Raw genomic sequence first — 18,412 nt, 5'->3', positions numbered from 1 at the left:
TAGAGGGATAGAAGAGTCCATGGTTAAAATATTTTGTTGATTCTGTGTGCCAAACACATTGCAAAAAGCTTTAAGTGTGTTATCTAGCGATGCGCATTGTGAAAGTCTCAGAAACCACTTAGCAGACAAGGAAAATGCAGCTAGCCCAAGGAAACACAGTAATACTGGATCCAGTATTCTCTGATTATTAAAAATGTGCCATTCTCCTCCACATGCCTTACCTAGAATGCTCTTGTTGGGAAATAATTACTGAAAGTGAACAAAGGGACTTTCCAGAATAAAATCAATTCAGATCTCTTGGGGACTTCTAAAATGAATGGATTGTGTTCATATAGCAGTATTGGAATAAGTTTAAAGGCAATACAGTTTCCAGATACCCTTTAATATAATTACCGAGTTTGAAGATCAGACCAAAAGATGTAAGAGAAATCTCACACAGACTGTTTTAAGAGCAAATATCTACCCCAGCCACTTTGTTGTGATGTTTTTGTTTTTGTTTTTGTGTTTTTTTTTTCCTGTCTAGCTAAGTAGGATAGGAGGAAGTGCGTACTTTCAATTTGTAATTCTACATGGAAAATGATATGGAGAACAAAGGCAAAGGAAAAAAATTAAATTTCCTTAAAACTTACAGCCATTGACAAGTCCTTGAGACAGTCAGAGTGACCTTCCTATAGGAATTCAACTGCCTCAATGTTAATACTTTGCTAAGGACAAAAGGCAGCCTTAGTTTGACATTAGCCTGACCTCCAGGATCCTGTAAGTCTCTCTCTCTCTTTTTTTTTTTTTATGTTTATTTTATTTACTTTTGAGAGAGAGAGAGTGCAAGTGGGGGAGGGGGAGAGAGAGAGAGAGAGACAGACAGACGGACAGACAAAATCTGAAGTAGGCTCCAGGCTCTGAGCTTCAGCACACAGCCCAATACAGGGCTCGAACTCACAGACTATGAGATCATGACCTGAGCCGAAGTCGGAAGCTTAACCGACTGAGCCACCCAGGTGCCTGTAAGTCTCTTTTAAGGGACAAAAATTCCTTTGGACAGGCGCCTGAGTGACTCAGTCTGGCTCAGGTCATGATCTCAGGGTTTGTGAGTTCGGGCCCTTCATCCTGGTCCACACTTTGGGCTTTGCTGTGACCATGCAGAGCCTGCTTAGGATTCTCTCTCTCTCTCTCTCTCTCTCTCTCTCTCTCTCTCTCTCTCTGTCTTGTCTCTGTCTCTGTCTCTGTCTCTGTCTCTCTCCCCCCGCCTCCAAATAAATAAACGTTAAAAAAAAATTCCTTTGGAAGCTTCCTTTATCTCTACCCACCCCCCAAGATATATGTTAGCAGCCATCCTCCAAGCATATGGCCCACTGATATACATCTTCATGAAGGGTCTCATGACTAAGGTATTACTAGACAATAGTAGTAAATGACCTTTTCCTCACAACAGCTACCCTTTCAAGGTACTGGAAATCTTACTTCCAAATTCCTTAGAGAACTGCTATCCCTACTTGAAAGTAAATCAACCACTCCTCATAGCCCCAGTGCAGCTCTCTCTGCCTACAGGTCCTGTCCCTGTGCTTTAATAAAATCACCCTTTTTGCACCAGAGACACCACAAGAATTCTTTCTTGATTGTTCGCTCCAAGCCATAACACTTTCACATCAGAAAATACAGTTTGTGGGGCGCCTGAGTGGCTCAGTCGGTTAAGCGGCCGACTTCAGCTCAGGTCATGATCTCGCGGTCCGTGAGTTCGAGCCCCGCATCGGGCTCTGTGCTGACCGCTCAGAGCCTGGAGCCTGTTTCGGATTCTGTGTCTCCCTCCCCCATTCATGCTCTGTCTCTCTGTCTCAAAAATAAAATAAACGTTAAAAAAAAAAAAATTAAAAAAAAAAAGAAAATACAGTTTGTGATCTATATTGTTGTAGAAAAGAGAATCACTGGGGTGAAAAGCTTTACATCAAATTATATGTGTGTGTATGTTGTTTTTCCTCCTTTGAACTATAATAGGATTTCCGAGATGCAGTGGCCCATGCTTCCAGGCAACTTGGGAAACCCGTGATTGAGGACCGGATCCTAAATCAGATCCTGTACTACTTGCCTCAGCTGTATGAGCTCAACCGGGATCTCCTGAAGGAACTGGAGGAAAGGATGTCAAACTGGTATAAATGGACTGACCAGCTTTCCCTAAGTTCCAATTTTAGATGAGGCCACAAGGGCCCTGCTTGTGACAGAGAGGTGGTATTCCTTACATTGAGTTGTTTCAATATATTAAATTTTCTTGGTGGTTACCTGTAGATTGGTCATTTTAGGTGGCCAAAATTCACAACCTTGATGCACTGAGCTCAATTCTAAAACTGTTCAAATTCTTTGGTAATGTTGCCTCAAAAGCAAGAAGGACCCATATTTAGCCAATTTAACTTTCTGTAGGAGACCTCTGATAATCAAGGTTTTTGAGATTGAGGGAGTTTAGTTGATACATTCACACTGAAATGTTTTTAAATGCTTTATTATCTTTTCTGGAGTTTCATGAATCTGTCTTTGCATTTTGGAAAAGAGACCATTCACTGGAATAATAGGTTTATTTGGTTTAGAAAATTTACATGTATATGATATCATTGTAGACTGTAGAAAAGAATACCAAAAGGTTAAGTACTTCCTTGGGTTGTAGAGAGTAAGCAGAAACTTTGGTGACATCTTTGAAGCTATGCACAAAATTCAAAATTTCCCTGTAAGCTTTATTTTACATATAACCAAGAAAAATACCTCTTGCCTGTTTTAGAAATATGCCTGTGCATGTTAGCAAAATATGTTAGGTAAGTGATTAATTCCTAGCTGCAGCCCGAATGTAAAATAACAAAGGGTTAAGAACTGAGGAATCACTGAAAGGTATTTTTTAAGGTCATGATAGAAATAAAATGTGATTCCACAGAGTCTTCCTATACATACTTTGTCATTCTTCTTATAAAAATTATCTTTAAAATTACCCTGAATTGCGTTTAACAGATATGTATATTTGTGCAAGCGTTATAAAGAGGCTTAAATATATTTTTCGCTTGTGCTAAAAGTTTTCCCAAGTTTAGATCTATAGATGTTCTCCATTAAAGTATTAATTTAAGAAACAGACTGAATTGATGAAAGGGACAGCTAAAACAGTAATTATGGCAAAAGCTACACTTATTACTGACATAAAACTCTTCTAATCCTTGGATAAGGTATTTTCTACTTATTAAAATATTTTTCTCTCTGGGGTCTTCAAGTTAAGACATAGTCTTTGGTTTTAGTATGCTTTCTGAAATAACATTTATTTTTGCATTGGCTTTTAATAACAGCTGTTGCAATACTTCATTTCTGCATTCAACAAAGTTTTGAGTATCTTACTGTGTGCTAGTCAGCGCTCTAAGCATGGTGGGAATATCACATTGCACAAAACAGATGAGGCTCTTGTTCTCATGAAGTAGATGTTTCAGTGGGGGAAGAGCCAGAAAAATAGACAAGAAACATTAGATGAAAGCAACTTCTGATCTAGAAAGATATAAAATAAGATGACGTGCTAGCAAGTGAAGACTGGATGGCCAAGAAGACCCTCTGAAAAGGCAAAGCACTTTAAAAGTGACATCTGTACAAAAAGAAGGAGCCAGCCAGGGTTCCTCCATATTTCCAGGCATGCAAAGCCATTAGTAAGAGTTTGCAAAGTGGGATTGACTCTGTATGTCAAAGGAATATAAAGAAGACCAGTGTGATTGGAGAGTACTGTGAAAGAAGGAGAGAAGCCTGAAATGAGTCAGGAAAGTAGGCAGCAGCTGGACCAATGAGGCTACAAATTTGTAAGCCAAGGTGAGGAGTTTGTTTTTCTGCTAAGTCCCCTAGGAGGCCATTGGAAGTCACATGAGTAATATTTGTTTTTAGACTCTCAGGCTGCACAGAAGGATGAGATGGTAGAAGCAGGAGGACCGGTCAGAGGGCTGGCAAAGTCCAGGCAAGATGTGATGGCGGCAGTGGGAATGGTGAAGAGTAGGCATTTGGAGATAGGAGATATCTTACAAGAAGAGAAAAGAGGCGAAGCTGATGGCTTAGACTTGGGACTCTGCTCTTTATTAGATATGTTTTGGATACACTAATGACTCTTTTTATATTTTGTGTATTTCTTAGGACTGAACAACACAGAATTGCTGATATCTTTGTAAAGAAGGGACCATATCTAAAAATGTACTCCACATACATCAAAGAATTTGATAAGAATATAGCTTTGCTGGATGAGCAGTGCAAGAAGAACCCAGCATTTGCTGCTGTTGTTAGAGAATTTGAGGTATTTTTGCTGCCATATAATGTTGAACCCTTTTTTCTTCTTTTGTTGTTTTTAAAGCTGTAATAATTTGCCATCGTTGAAAACAAAAAGATGCTGATATTTAATTCCTTCAGAATCAAAGAGGAGATTGAACAAATTAAAAGGTGAAAAAGTATGTACCAGATTTAATTTTGAAAATCTTTTATTGCATGTTAGAATACTTTAATGGGTCTTTTTTTTTAATTGTGAGGAAATACACACAAAATAAAACAACCATCTTAACCATTTTTAAGCGTATAGTTCAGTAGTGTTAAGTTCATTCATATTGTTTTGCAACCAATCTCTAGAACTCTTCATCTTACATTGCAAAACTGAAACTATACCTAAAACAACTCCCTATCCTCCCCTCCCTCACCCCCGGTGACCACCATTCTACCTACTGTCTCCATGGATTTGACTATTCTAGAAACATTTCTTATTTCTAACTCAGCCTTTCCTTTTCTTCTTCTAACAACTAATCTACAATGATAGGTAGGAAATATAATTTGTTTCCCTTTAGATAAATAAATGACACAGGTTCAATGTCAAAGTTAGGAAAAATTAATAACGTTTTATAGCCAAAGCTTTTGTGTTTAAGTCCTTCCCCCAGTCTTGGATAAAATGTGAATTATTATATGTTTGAATACTTACTTCTCTCTTTTGAAACTAAAAAAAAATTCCAGTCATGCAAACTAGAAAGGTTTTAGAGGTATTATGATACTGCTGATTTCTTATTTTTACGTTAGACACGTAATTAAACTTTAAAATCATTTGTTGTCTTTTTTCTGGGTTTTTTTTTCCTTTTCCTCTCCTGATGTCTTCATGTTGTTAAGAAAGGAAGTGTGATTTATGTAGCTATGGCAACTGATAATTGACCCAGGGTTTCATCAGTGTCCAGAGAATTAATTGTTCTGTTGTCTTGGCAGCAAAAGAAAACATAAGACAGGAAAATTAACTGTCTTGGTTAATGATGCTTGCATGGTAGATGCTTTCTTAAATGCAATATCATTATAATTTTTTAAGTATTCTGTGTACCAGACCCTAGAGGTGCATATCTAGAAAAAGATGAAACAATCTGAGCAAATCTTAAAAAACTCTTCCCCACCCACCTGAGCTGCGGAAGAAGTGCAGAGCATCTTAGGATGCAGGAATATTTTCACTCAGCCATTTTGATGCCACCTCACAGTAAATTCCTGTGTCGGAGAATGGGTGGGAGACCCAGGGTTGGGCTGAAGTGTCTGTTGTACTTACTTAGGAAAAGAGCTTTCAAGGCAGAATCCGTTGTCATTTTGATCAAATCAAAATGGCTCCGGAATCAAATGTTTCTATATACACTGATTTGGGAGCTGTCTTTTATAGCCATTCATCTGAGAAAGAAATTTAACATCCATTGGGCTTATAAGAGAAGATACACATAGCTAGGCTACTTTTCAGGTCATCTTTAACTTCTGCAATTCTCCCCACTACCACTTGTTGTTATCGTAAGTACATTGACCATAGACTCTGATTATTATTTGAATCCAGTTCCCAGTAGATTGATTTCTGTCGCCTTATCTTCAGTGCCATGCATTTCTCTCTTGCTCGTTGGGTTTGTGCTTGTGAAAACACTGGCAGAGGCTCTGCTAAGTGGCAGCTGCAGAGTGTGGTACTCTCTAATTGATCTAGAGCACAGGCTGCAGCCACCACTGTCTGTGAGAGGGCCATGAACAAATGATCGCAGTGAGCCTGTGACTTCAGAGACCTACCTGCAGAAAAGGGTGGGCTAGGTGCTGAGTGGGCTATGGTTTCACTCTTAGCATAACAGCTGAGCCTTAAGTTACAGCAGGCTTTTCCATGAATCCTCTTCCACAGTTGACCACCTCAAGTTTGGCTTCCTGGGCACTTGAATCTGGGTCCCATGCTTTTTAGAAGAATGCCTGTGTTGACTTAGGATACCTTTTCCTTTCAGATGAGCCCACGCTGTGCTAATCTGGCCCTCAAGCACTACCTACTCAAGCCAGTTCAGAGGATCCCCCAGTACAGGCTGCTGCTGACAGGTAGGCTTCTCTGACAGTTTGCCAACCAACCAGTTCTTTGATCAGTTCTTTGATCATCCCTGCATGCATTCTCTGCGTGGGCATTATTCTTACATGTACATCATACCATCCCAACCCCACATCCCTGTGACATTTTACCTGATTAATATTATTAATCCCAAGAATGACCTTTCCCAGCTGCTCAAGAATGAGGTTTAGGGAGTCACTCACACATATTTGTTGCTCTGGTCACTTACCTCAGAGGGTTGTAAGGATTGATTAATGAGCTATGTGCTTAGAATGGTGCTTTGGTCATACTAAGTTCTAAACCAGTATCAGCTGCTATTAATAATAGTAGTATCCTTATCGTCATCATCATCATGTTGTTGTTCTCATGGTCATTATCTATATCTTCTAGTAGACTGTAAGCTTCAAGATTACAGGGCTGTGTCTATCTGGCTTACTCCTATAACTGTTTGAAAAAAAAAAAGGGAAGAAGAAGCCAAGAGGCTATGATTTGAGTGAAGGTATACACTGTGCTCAGGGCTTTATATTCCTTGGCCCTTCCAAGTCTTCACCATAGCCATCCATATATCACGGTATTATTTACATAGATGTAATAATAGAGATAAGTGGTTTGGTGTCACAGAAAAGCTAGTACAGTCTCACACCAAGTCTAGTGTCTGACACATTCTACTAGGTCCACTGGAGTATTTGGTGAAATAATTGGATGTGCAGCAACTTAGTATACATATATTATGTACATTAAGAATTGTGTCAAATGGATAAGAATATCAAAATTCCACCACAGCTCTAAGTTCAGTCTGTAGTGATTTCATGTAAATAGATTTTGAGGTACTTGGTTCCTGTTGGTATTCTTAAGAAAGAGTGGGCATGCTCCTTTCCTTCACTAAATCCTTTCTTGTGAGCCAGAAACTATATCGGATGTAGTACGTGTGAGTCCTGGAAAGCTAGAATTTCCTGATATTCCTTTAGTCAAAGCCTTCCAAGGTTGCCTTTTAAAAGACAAAGTGCTGTTGAGAAACGCCTGCCCTCAGCATCTGGAACTGGCCACTCTAGGTGTTTCAAGTGTGCAGTTTGAATTTCGAACTGTGAATCAAACACTAGATTTTTCTTTGGAATGACATAAGGCAAACCAAATAATTTGAGGATATCCTGTCCATTTGTACTTTCTTTCCTCTGCTTTTGGCAGAGATTTAGAAAACACAGGACAAAAAGGAAGTACCAATGCATGTGTTGTGTTTTTGCTAGATAAATTCAATGCTGTGTCGTAAATGAAGCTCTTAAACGGCTTAGGCTGTTTCTACAGCTGTGGAGTGTGTTTTTAGTGGCAAAAGACTACTGTGGTTTCAAATGAGAGAAGGATAGAGCAAGATTCTGAAATTTTAATGTAAAAATGTTTCTCCCCCCACACTATGATTGATCTAAGTAAAGTTATACATTTATGATTCATGGAAGTTTGGTTTTAACTGAGAAGTGATGAAACAGCCAAAGTAAGCTTTAAAAATTATTTTTTAAGAGAACAGATTTCATGTATTTTATGATAGCAAATAGAATAATTATAACAATATACTGTAATAAAAGTTAAATGAATATGGTTTCTTTCATATCTTTTTTTTTTTTTTAATTGAAGTGGGGGGTGGCGGTGCAAATGAGTGAAAGGCAGAGAAAGAGAATCCTGCGAGGGGCAGAGAGGGAGAGAAGCCAGGCTCGTGTTCATCTGAAGTGAGGCTCGTGCTCACCTGATTCAGGGATCGAGCTCACCCGATGCATGACTCAAACTCACAAACCGTGAGATGATGACCTGAGCCAAAGACAAACACTTAACTGATTGGGTGCCTCATCTTCCTCTCCTATCTTATTATACTATGGTGACCCTTCTTATGATGATGTGAAATGAAAAAATGCCTACATGATGAAATGAAGTGAGATGAATGACATTAGGCACTGTGTATCCCTAGGCTACTGTTGACCTTATGTGACATGTTAGAAGGATCTTCTGCCTCCTTACACTCACAGCTGTTGACTTGGTTAACTGAAACTTTAGAGAGTGAAAGTATGGATAAGGGGTACTACTGTATTTGGTGCCTTGTGAATTTGCTAGTATTTTTGTAATTTGAAAATTGGTTCCGTAATTTGATTATGAACTCCTCAAGATCAAGGAGTGGGTCTTTTACCAATAATTTAGTGCACTTCAATTTCTCTGGGTCAGTTTTGATTACATTGGAAGCCATTCAGGAAATAATATTGGCTGCTTTTAAGATAGGTTTAAAATATCCCGTTAAGCTAAAACATCTTTAGCCTAAAGGATGACATTGAGATAGAGAATTTCAGAGATGATGTCTTCTCCTAAAGGAAGACGTATTTAGGGGCTCCTGGGTGGCTCAGTCAGTTAAGTGTCTGACTCTTGATTTCAGCTCCAGTCATGATCTTGCAGTTTTTGAGTTTGAGCCCTGCATCTGGCTCCACGCTGACAGTGCAGAGCCTGCTTGGGATTCTCTCTCTTCCTCTTTCTCTGCCCCTCCTCCGCTCTCTCTCAAAATAAACTTTAAATAGGCTTAGGCCTTTTAAAAATAATAATAAAAAATAAAAATAAATGGAAGACATATTCCGAGAGGTGAATTGTCCTTCCCCAAACTACACAGATAGTACTGAAGTATACATATGGTCCTAGAATCCTAAGGACATAATGGAGGCTGTGATGCTAAGGGTTTGTTTATATTTTTATTTAAAATTCTGATTTTCCAGGGACGCCTGGGTGGCTCAGTTGGTTAAGTGTCCGACTTCGGCTCAGGTCATGATCTCACTGTTTGTGAATTCGGGCCCTGCATCGGGTGCTGTGCTAACTGCTCAGAGCCTGAAGCCTGCTTTGGATTCTGTGTCTCCCTCTCTCTCTGCCTCTCCCCAGCTTACACTCTGTCTCTCTGTCAGGAATAAGTAAACATTAAAAAAAAATTTTTTTTTTACTCTGATTTTCCGGTACTCATTTTTGTTATATTCTGATTACTCCCTATTTTGCAAGATATTTCTACAGTTGCTATCAAAGTGCTCCCTGTCTATACACTTAAATTTTTAGAAGTTGGATTTTAAATCTTTAGGTTTGCATCTATTCAAACGGGGTCCTCATTTTTGGATAAACAAGCTCGGTGTTTTAATCCTTTGAACAACCTTGTGAGGTTATGTAACTTTCATTTTCATTTTAGAATTTGGAGTAATTCCAAGAGCACAAAACATATAGGAACAGAGAGGAACAGAAAGACTATTTGGAGCAACTTTTAACAACTTTGATTTAGTAATGAGTTTCAGGAAGACTAGGGGAAGGATCCCTGCCTGACTCAGTATAGATATGTGACCCCCTTGGTTTCAGGAGGGAAAGACTGAAAAATGTAGAGATGAAGTACAGATAAGATAGGATAGTTTCTTTTGGAATCCTTTTAGAGAAAGGTGGATGGAAATCCCCAGATACTGCAACCTGCCCCTACTAGTCAGACAACCATCCTGTTGTCTTGCAGAATTTTCTTCCTGGACATAATTTGGCTTTTAGTTGGATATTTGACTTAGCTTTGTCTTCCTTCAGCATAGTGAAAAGCACTTTCAACTAAATTCCTGGTAGTACTTTTCTTTTTTTTTTAACTCAACTCAAAATAAGATTAAAGAAAATGCATATGTTGTATAATAAATGCTTAATATTAGAATTATTTTATTTAAAAGGTAAAATAAAGTAACTGGTTTACTTAATTTAAGTAGGAAAACTTACAAATTTTACCTTTATATTGGCCACTCAAAGCAAGTGGATCTAGTCAGATCTTGAAATCTATGTGGGGCCCAGAACCTGTTTGCAGTTAAGACCCTGAGAGTCTTTTTTTTTTTTAATTTTTTTTATGTTTATTTATTTTTAAGAGACAGAGTGTGAGTGGAGGAGGGGCAGAGAGAGAGGGAAACACAGAATCCGAAGTAGGCTCCAGGCTCTGAGCTGTCAGCAGAGAGCATGATGCAGGGCTTGAACCCACAAACTGTGAGATCATGACCAGAGCCGAAGTCAGATGCTTAACCGACTGAGACACCCAGGTGCCCCAGGAGCATGAGAGTCTTGAGGCAGCAGTGAAGAAGTAATGGAAAGAAACAGGTGCTACTGTAGGAGCAACATTAATTGTTTACCTCTGTTTATTTCCTTCCTCATCTCTTCAGTGTTGAGACCGTCTTTATTATCCTGATTCTGTGTCTGTCATAGACTCTGGCACATAACAGGAACTCAATGAGCTGAAAGGCTTAGGGAGTTAAACATTGTTCCTTTTTATAAGGTTGAGAATCCCCATGCTGTGGTGTCAATTAATGTTTCATGGATGAGTGGGTCAATAAATTATTAAGAGTTGAAACGTTCTTCCAGTTACCCAAGCACAAAATTGTGGAAAGGACTGAAATACTTCCCTTTCCTCTTCTTTTCTCTCTCATAGGATATGCTGACCAGTTTTCCTTTGCCTCTGATTCCTGCTGTTTCCATTTCCCTTGTTCTAGGCCAGGCCTCCCTAAACTCCTGTCAAATTGTGGCAATATCTTCCTTCTGGTCATGCTACCTCTTATCACCACCACCACCCCTGGCACATTGTCACTTAATCTCTTTTCCAAGGATACCATAAGGAAAAACCCACTCCTGTGTCTCTCCTGTTCACACACCACCACCACCACACTCACAGTACTGACACCAGATGTGTAGTTTAGTCCCATACTAGGCAATTATCTTTAACATCAGCTAGGTGTCCTACAATTTGATTCAATTCAGGCACTATCTACCTGGAAATAGTGCCAGATTCTACAGATCAAGGGCTCCATCCCACAAGACTACCCCCCTGCAAACTCCACATGCCATTCAACATGTCCCAGGTTGTCACCTGTATTTCTTTTCTTTTCTTTTCTTTTCTTTTCTTTTCTTTTCTTTTCTTTTCTTTTCTTTTCTTTTCTTTTCTTTTTTTTTAACATTTATTCATTTTGAGAGACAAACAGAGCGTGAGCAGGAGAGAGGCAGAGAGAGAGGGAGACACAGAATCTGAAGCAGGCTCCAGGCTCTGAGCTGTCAGCACAGAGCCCAATGGGCTCAAACTCATGAACCACGAAATCATGACCTGAGCTGAAGTCTGACGCTCAATCGACTGAGCCACCCAGGCGCCCCACCTGTATTTCTGATCAACCAGCTATAAATCTGGGTTCCCCTGATTCTCTTCTTGGATTCACTACTTTGCCAGAATGGTTCATAGAACTCAGAGTAACACTTATTTACATTTGCTGGTTTATTTTTAAAGGATATGGTAAAAGCGGGGGGCTTCAGTCAGTTAAGTGTCTGACACTTGGTTTCAGCTCAGGTCATGATCTCATGGTTTGTGAGTTTGAGCCCCACATCAGGCTCCATGCTGACAGTGCGGAGCCTGCTTGATATTCTGTCTCTCTGACCCTCCCCCACTCGCTTGCACGCTCTCTCTCTCTCTCTCTCTCTCTCTGTCTCAAAAATAAATAAATAAATAAATAATTTTTTTAAAGGTATGATGAAGGAAAAAAGCGACTATCTAGATGGAAGGGATGCATAGGGAAAAGTATATGGGAAGGATCTTGGAGCTTCCATGCCCTCTCTGGGTACCACTCTCCCAGCACCTCCACATGTTCAGCAACTAGAAACTCTAACCCCTATACTTCGGAATTTTAATGAAGGCTTCATCATGTGGTCATGATCCAATATTAACTCCACTTCTAGCCCTCTTCCCTTCCTATAGGATGGAGAGTAGGGCTGAAAGTTTCAAGCTTATAATCATGGCTTGGTCTTTCTGGTGACCAGCCCTTATCTAGGAGCTATTCAGGAGCCCACCCAGAGTCAGCTCATTATAACCAAAGACATTCCTATCACCTAGGAAGTTTCAGAGGATTTAGGAGTTCTGTCAGAACTAGGGTCAGAGGCCAGATGTTAGAACAAAAGATGCTCCTAGTGCTCTTATCACTTAGAAAATCACAAGGGTTTTAGCAGCCCCGCCAGGAACTGGGAGGAGAGCCCAGGAAAGTTGAAAACTTACATTATCCTACCATAATAGCAGATACCTGTCATTTGCCCAAACCCATAGAATATACCACACCAAGAGTAAATCCTAATGTAAACTATCGGCTTTGGGAGGAGTGGGGGGTTGTGATGTGTCAATGTAGCTTCCTCCATTCTAACAAACATACCACTCTGGTGGAGGATATTGGTAATGGGAATGTCTGTGCATGTCTGGGGCAGAGGGTATATGGGAAATCTCTATGCCTTTCTCTCAGGTCTGCTGTGAACATAAAATCACTCTAAAAAAAAGTCTTAATGGGGGGGGGACATTATTATTCACAATATAAAAGCCACATGTTATAACCCAGAATTTCCCAAACTTTGTTTTCCTTTGCTCTAACTGCAATAGGTTTTTTTACTCTGTACTGAAAGATGTCCTCAAGGCCAGATTCTCTCTTTCATTAATCAATAATTATATGGACTGAACTTGAGCCGGACACCTGTATACACTGGACAACACCAAGGTGGTCCTTGCTCTGGTGGAGCTTCTAGTCCTCCTCTTTGGGGCCATGCCCAACCACTGAGGCTTTCACCAAGAGCGTCCTGAAAATTAAACTGATCTCTTCATTTGAGTGACTATATTTTGAGGATTTGTTTTTGTAAGGGTCTTTTGTGCCTATTAAAAAATACATAAGTATTATAAAACATAGTTCTTCTTTATCTTCTACCATCCAGAGATGACTATCATAGATCCTTTTAGGTTTTTTTTGTCTCTGTGTTATATGCAGTATAAATTTTTCCAACAAAAAAACCTTTTATTTGTGGAAAGTTACTACATTGGTGTTGAAAAAAGTTAAATCAGTGAGGATCATGTTGAGAAAGTAAAATAAAATGAAAAACATAATTTAAAAATTCCTCTGAAATATCTTTTCCATTTCTATATTTAGGAGGAAAAAACAGTCCTTTGAACTTTGATTAAATTTGGATCAGGTAGTTTTCTTTGATCTTGTTCTAAATATTTATGTTATAAGTGACTAACGACATATTATATTACTTTTCCTGTAATCTTTGCCTTTAGTCTGGGATGGTATTAACTCCCTCTAGGTTTTAGAAATCCAGGATTTCCCATGTTGGTAGAAAATGGGATATTAAAAACATCTGTTATAGTGTTCTGAAGCTATTAATTTGAGCTATGAACAGACTAATAAGCAGATTCAACAAAAGATCACAGTCAAATTAATGCATGACTTTTAAAAAATTCTTACTGAAAAATGAAACTTCTGCTTAGCAAATATTTGTTTTATAACCCAGGGCTAATTGTCTTCCTCAAAGTCATTCTAACACTTTCTCTAGGGCAGAACGTGATGAAAGGTGGGGCTGTCCCAATCACCAGCCAAGGAATTTAGTTTCTGAAGAACCCAAAGACCCTGATGTAAGGCAGTGATAATATTCAGAATTCCTGTTGTTATTAGCTCAACTCTCAACATGTTACAATTAATTTTTTAATTATAGTTGTGAACAAGGTTATTTTGAGAGATGGTATTTAATAAATTCTATTCATGAAATATCTTAGTGCTGTGGAAATATTTAGTGCTATGGAAAGACTTTAGGATATAAGCACATTTCATCTGCCTGTTCTATTAAATTATAACTTTTATTTGAATGTTTTTAAGCTTATTTATTTATTTTGAGAGAGAGACAGAGAGAGCAAGCAGGGGAGAGGCAGAAAGAGAGGGAGAGAGAGAATCCCAAGCAGGCTCCGCACTGTCAGCACAGAGCCTGACATGGGGCTCAAACCCACAAACCATGAGACCATGATCTGAGCTGAAACCAAAAGTTGGATGCTCAACCCAACTGAGCCTCCCAGGCACCCCTAAATTATAGCATTTAAATGTAATCTCACTTTCTCTAAGGTGAGATTCTTAACCTCACCTTAACCTCATAAAAAAGGTTCTTAACCTTTTTTATGCCTGGATCCCTCTGGTAATCTGGTGAGGTCTATGGATCTCTTAGAATACTTTTTTTAAAGTTACAGAATAATATACATAAGATTAAAAGGAACCAGTTAGCCTGAAATACAGTTATTAAAATAGTTTTATAGTGTTACGTAGTAATACATGTGCTACTTTAGTAATGCATTAAAAAGAAGATCTGGTGGTAGATATAAGAACTACCATGATTTTGATATAGTGGTGATGGTAAACAGTATTTTGAGATATCTGCAACAACTGTGATGTGATAATAAAAAATTATGTGACTTCCCTGGTGGTAAAGTCATTGGTATCATTGGTAATACTGTGGTTTGTTGCCTACATTCACAATAGAAGGAAATTCTGTATTTCATGTCGAAGTTAGTGAAAATATTGTTTGTTTTTTTGTTCTTTGCCCATCCAAGTTTGTAGATCCCCAGAACTGTACCCACAGACATCATTGTAAAGTCATTCTTTGTTCTAGTTCTCTGTGTATGTTTGACTCAGATTCCCTGTAGATAGCCAAATGCCTCTATCATTGAAACTTGCCTTGCCAAAGATCCAGCAAGCTGACTGAGTTTTCCTCTTAGTGTTTGTTAGTCATGGGCTTACATCGGGAACTGTTCCCATTGAAGAAAATGCTGAAATTCACTCAAACTTGAATTCACTTTAGTGTTTGTACTTGCTTTATTCTTTTCTTGGCTATTCTTTGGCTAATAAAATAAAATATACTTAGTTCCCTAAACCTAAATTTGTTCTTTGTTGATAATTAGGGTGGTAAGGACCAAATATGGATAAGAACTTCTGTAAATGAAACTTCACTGTGCCAAAACCATTTCTGTACCTTTGAGATTGTCACCTAGTAAACTGGCAGGCCTAAGGGCTGGAAAATATATCCATGGAAAAAAGCAGTATCAACCAAGTCAAAATAATGGATGTTTACTTTTGTTGAGAGACTTCCTACCATTTGGATTCCTCTAAGGGCATCCTGGATATGCCTAGCCAGTCTGTCCCAATAAAAAGGGACCACAGGAAGATTGTGTCCATTGTAAAATCTGCTACACAATTTTGCGTAAGATGAGCCCGTGGAGTTAGATTTAGTTTGTAAGTCCTTTGGGCATGCCACCTCAGGACCAGGGCCCTGACCCAAAGTCTAGCATAGACCAGGGCTGCCTCATTGGCTATGTCCTGTACAAGGGCTTTGGCTGATGTCCAGGTCCAGCCTGCACTCTGCTCGACATCTTGTGTGCTCTGGGTGGGAGTGCATCAGCCCAGGAGAGGTGGCCTTTTCTAATTCACAGAAAGGCATGGCCTGCTTTCTGAGAGCCCAGAAAGGTCACTTTTTCTAATTCAGACAAGCACTGTATGTACAAGAGGCAGCCCGGGGCCACATTTCAAGGACCAGAATAGAATTAATATTTGAGAGGCAAGAGAATGAGAGCAGGGGCCTGAGTACTTTTACACTAGTCAGACCCTCAAGGTATTATCTCAACTGCTTAGTAAAGTAGAAAGCAAGAAGTGGTTACCCTAAATGGAGTATCATTTAGTCCACCATAAATTCAGGAAACATTTATTGAATATGTACCAGACCTTGTTCTAGGTACTGGAATCGAGGATAATTCAAGCTCCTTGTCTTCATGAAGCCCACAGTTTAGCAAAATAGAGTACATCATTAAAGAATATTCTGGGAGGGAAACATCAGCCAATACATATCCTACAACGTCAATAATTAAAAGCACATAATCCCATTGCAAGAATAGACCTATTGAAACACCAGCATTCTTCTTAGAACTAGGACAAACAATCCTAAAATTTGTATGGAACCACAGAAGACCCTGAATAGCCAAAGTAATGTTGAAAAAGACAGCCAAAGCTGGAGGCATCACAATTCTGGACTTTAGCCTGTACTACAAAGCTGTAGTCATCAAGATAGTATGGTATTGGAACAAAAACAGACGCATAGACCAATGGAATAATATAGAGAATCCAGAATCAGACCCACAAATGTATGGCCAACTAATCTTTGACAAATCAGGAAAGAGTATCCACTGGAAAAAAGACAGTCTCTTCAGCAAATGGTGCTGGGAGAACTGGACAGCAACATCCAGAAGAATGAAACTGGACCACTTTCTTACACCATACACAAAAATAAACTCAAAATGGATGAAAGACCTAAATGTGAGACATGGAACCATCAAAATCCTAGAGGAGAAAAACAGGCAACAACCTCTTTGACCTCAGCCACAGCAACTTCTTATTTGACATGTCTCCAAAGACAAGGGAAATAAAAGCAAAAAAGAACTATTGGGACATCCTCAAGATAAAAATCTTCTGCACAGCAAAGGAAACAATTAGCAAAACCAAATGGCAACCAACAGAATGGGAGAAGATACTTGTAAATGACATATCAGATAAAAGGTTAGTATCCAAAATCTATAAAGAACTTACCAAACTCAACACCTGAAAAACAAATAAGCCAGGGAAGAAATGGGCAGAAGACATGAATAGACAATTTTCCAAAGAAGACATCCAGATGGCTAACAGACACATGAAGAGATGCTCAACATCATTCATCATCAGGGAAATACAAATTAAAACCACATTGAGATACCGCCTCACACCAGAGTGGCTAAAATTAACTCAGGCAACAACAGATGTTGACGAGGATGTGGAGAAAGGGGAACCCTCTTGCACTGTTGGTGGGAATGCAAACTGGTGCAGCTACTCTGGAAAACAGTGTGGAGGTTCCTCAAAAATTTGAAAATAGAATTATCTTATGACCCAGCAATAGCACTATAGGAATTTATCCAAAGAGCTCAAATGTCCATCAACTGATGAATGGATAAAGAAGATTGGTATACACACACACACACATACACACATACATACATACAATGGAATATTACTCAGCAATGAAAAAGAATGAGATCTTACCATTTGCAACAATGTGGATGGAACTAGAGGTATTATGCTAAGTGAAATAAGTCAGTCAGAGAAAAGACATATCTATGTTTTCACTCATGTGGAATTTGAGCAACTTAATAGAAGACCCTGGGGGAAGGTAAGGGGGGAAAATTATATATATGTATAAAAGAAAGACCTATTAATTGAACAGTAATAATTATTGAGGCGCCTGGGTGGCTCAGTTGATTAAGCATCCGACTCTTGGTTTCAGCTCAGGTCATGATCTCCTGGTTCATGAGATCTGACAATGCAGAGCCTGCTTGGGATTCTCTCTCTCCCTCTCTCTCTCTGACCCTTTCCTGCATGTGTTCATGCATGCACATGCTCTCTTTCTCAACATAAATAAACATTTGAAAAATGAAAATTATTATTCTATTAATAGAATAAGGAGGTAACTTTAAAATGACCCTGTTTATAAAAATGTAATGTATGGCAAGATAGGAAGTGTAAGACAGAAGAAAGGAAAAATTAATGGGTCGCCTGAGTGGCTCAGTCAGTTAAGCATACAACTTTGGCTCAGTTCATGATCTCATGGTTTGTGAGTTTGAGCCCTGCATCAGGCTCTGTGCTGACAGCTCCGAGCCTAGAGCCTGCTTCAAATTCTGTGTCTCCCTCTCTCCCTACCACCCCCCTCAAAAATAAATAAACGTTAAAAAAAATTTTTTTAAGAAAGAAAAAATTGAGATTCATACATTAGTGAATACACTAAAATCAAAATTAAATAGGCAGAGCATAGAGGATTTTTAGGGCAGTGAAAATACTTTGTACATTACCATCATCAGGGATACATGTCATTTTATGTTTGTCTAAACCCATAGAATATACAACACCAACAGTGAACTGTGGACTCTGCGTAATAATGATGTGTCAGTATAGCTTTATCAGTTGTGGTAAATGTACCACTCTGGTGGGGAATGTTGCTAATGGGAGAGGCTGTGCATGTGGGAGTGGGAGGTGTATGGAAAATCTCTGTTCCTTCCTCTCAGCTTTACTGTGAACGTAAAACTGCTCTTAAAAAAAAAAAAAAGAAAGCCTTAATTAAAATAAAAAATATAAAGCATTAAACGACGGGGGGAAAGAAGGTAAAAAAATAAAATTGGTTATTAAAACTAAGGAT

General features: G+C 38.9%; 1 protein-coding gene across 4 annotated transcripts in view; it reads left to right on the top strand.

Moving 5' to 3' along the window:
- The window catches only part of FGD6 (FYVE, RhoGEF and PH domain containing 6), a 117,546-nt gene that overhangs the window by 63,110 nt on the left and 36,024 nt on the right, over nt 1-18,412 (top strand). For all 4 annotated transcript variants that reach the window (XM_019835364.3, XM_003989119.6, XM_019835363.3 and 1 more), the window contains 3 exons: nt 1,990-2,141; nt 4,132-4,288; nt 6,255-6,342. In XM_019835364.3, coding sequence (XP_019690923.2) covers nt 1,990-2,141; nt 4,132-4,288; nt 6,255-6,342 — 397 coding nt within the window. The remainder of the gene's footprint in view (nt 1-1,989; nt 2,142-4,131; nt 4,289-6,254; nt 6,343-18,412) is intronic.

This window comes from Felis catus, chromosome B4 (assembly GCF_018350175.1).
Source record: "Felis catus isolate Fca126 chromosome B4, F.catus_Fca126_mat1.0, whole genome shotgun sequence".
Taxonomy (NCBI): Eukaryota; Metazoa; Chordata; class Mammalia; order Carnivora; family Felidae; genus Felis; species Felis catus.
The sequence above is the reverse complement of the archived record's forward strand: the minus strand, read 5'-3'. Positions and strand labels throughout refer to the sequence as shown.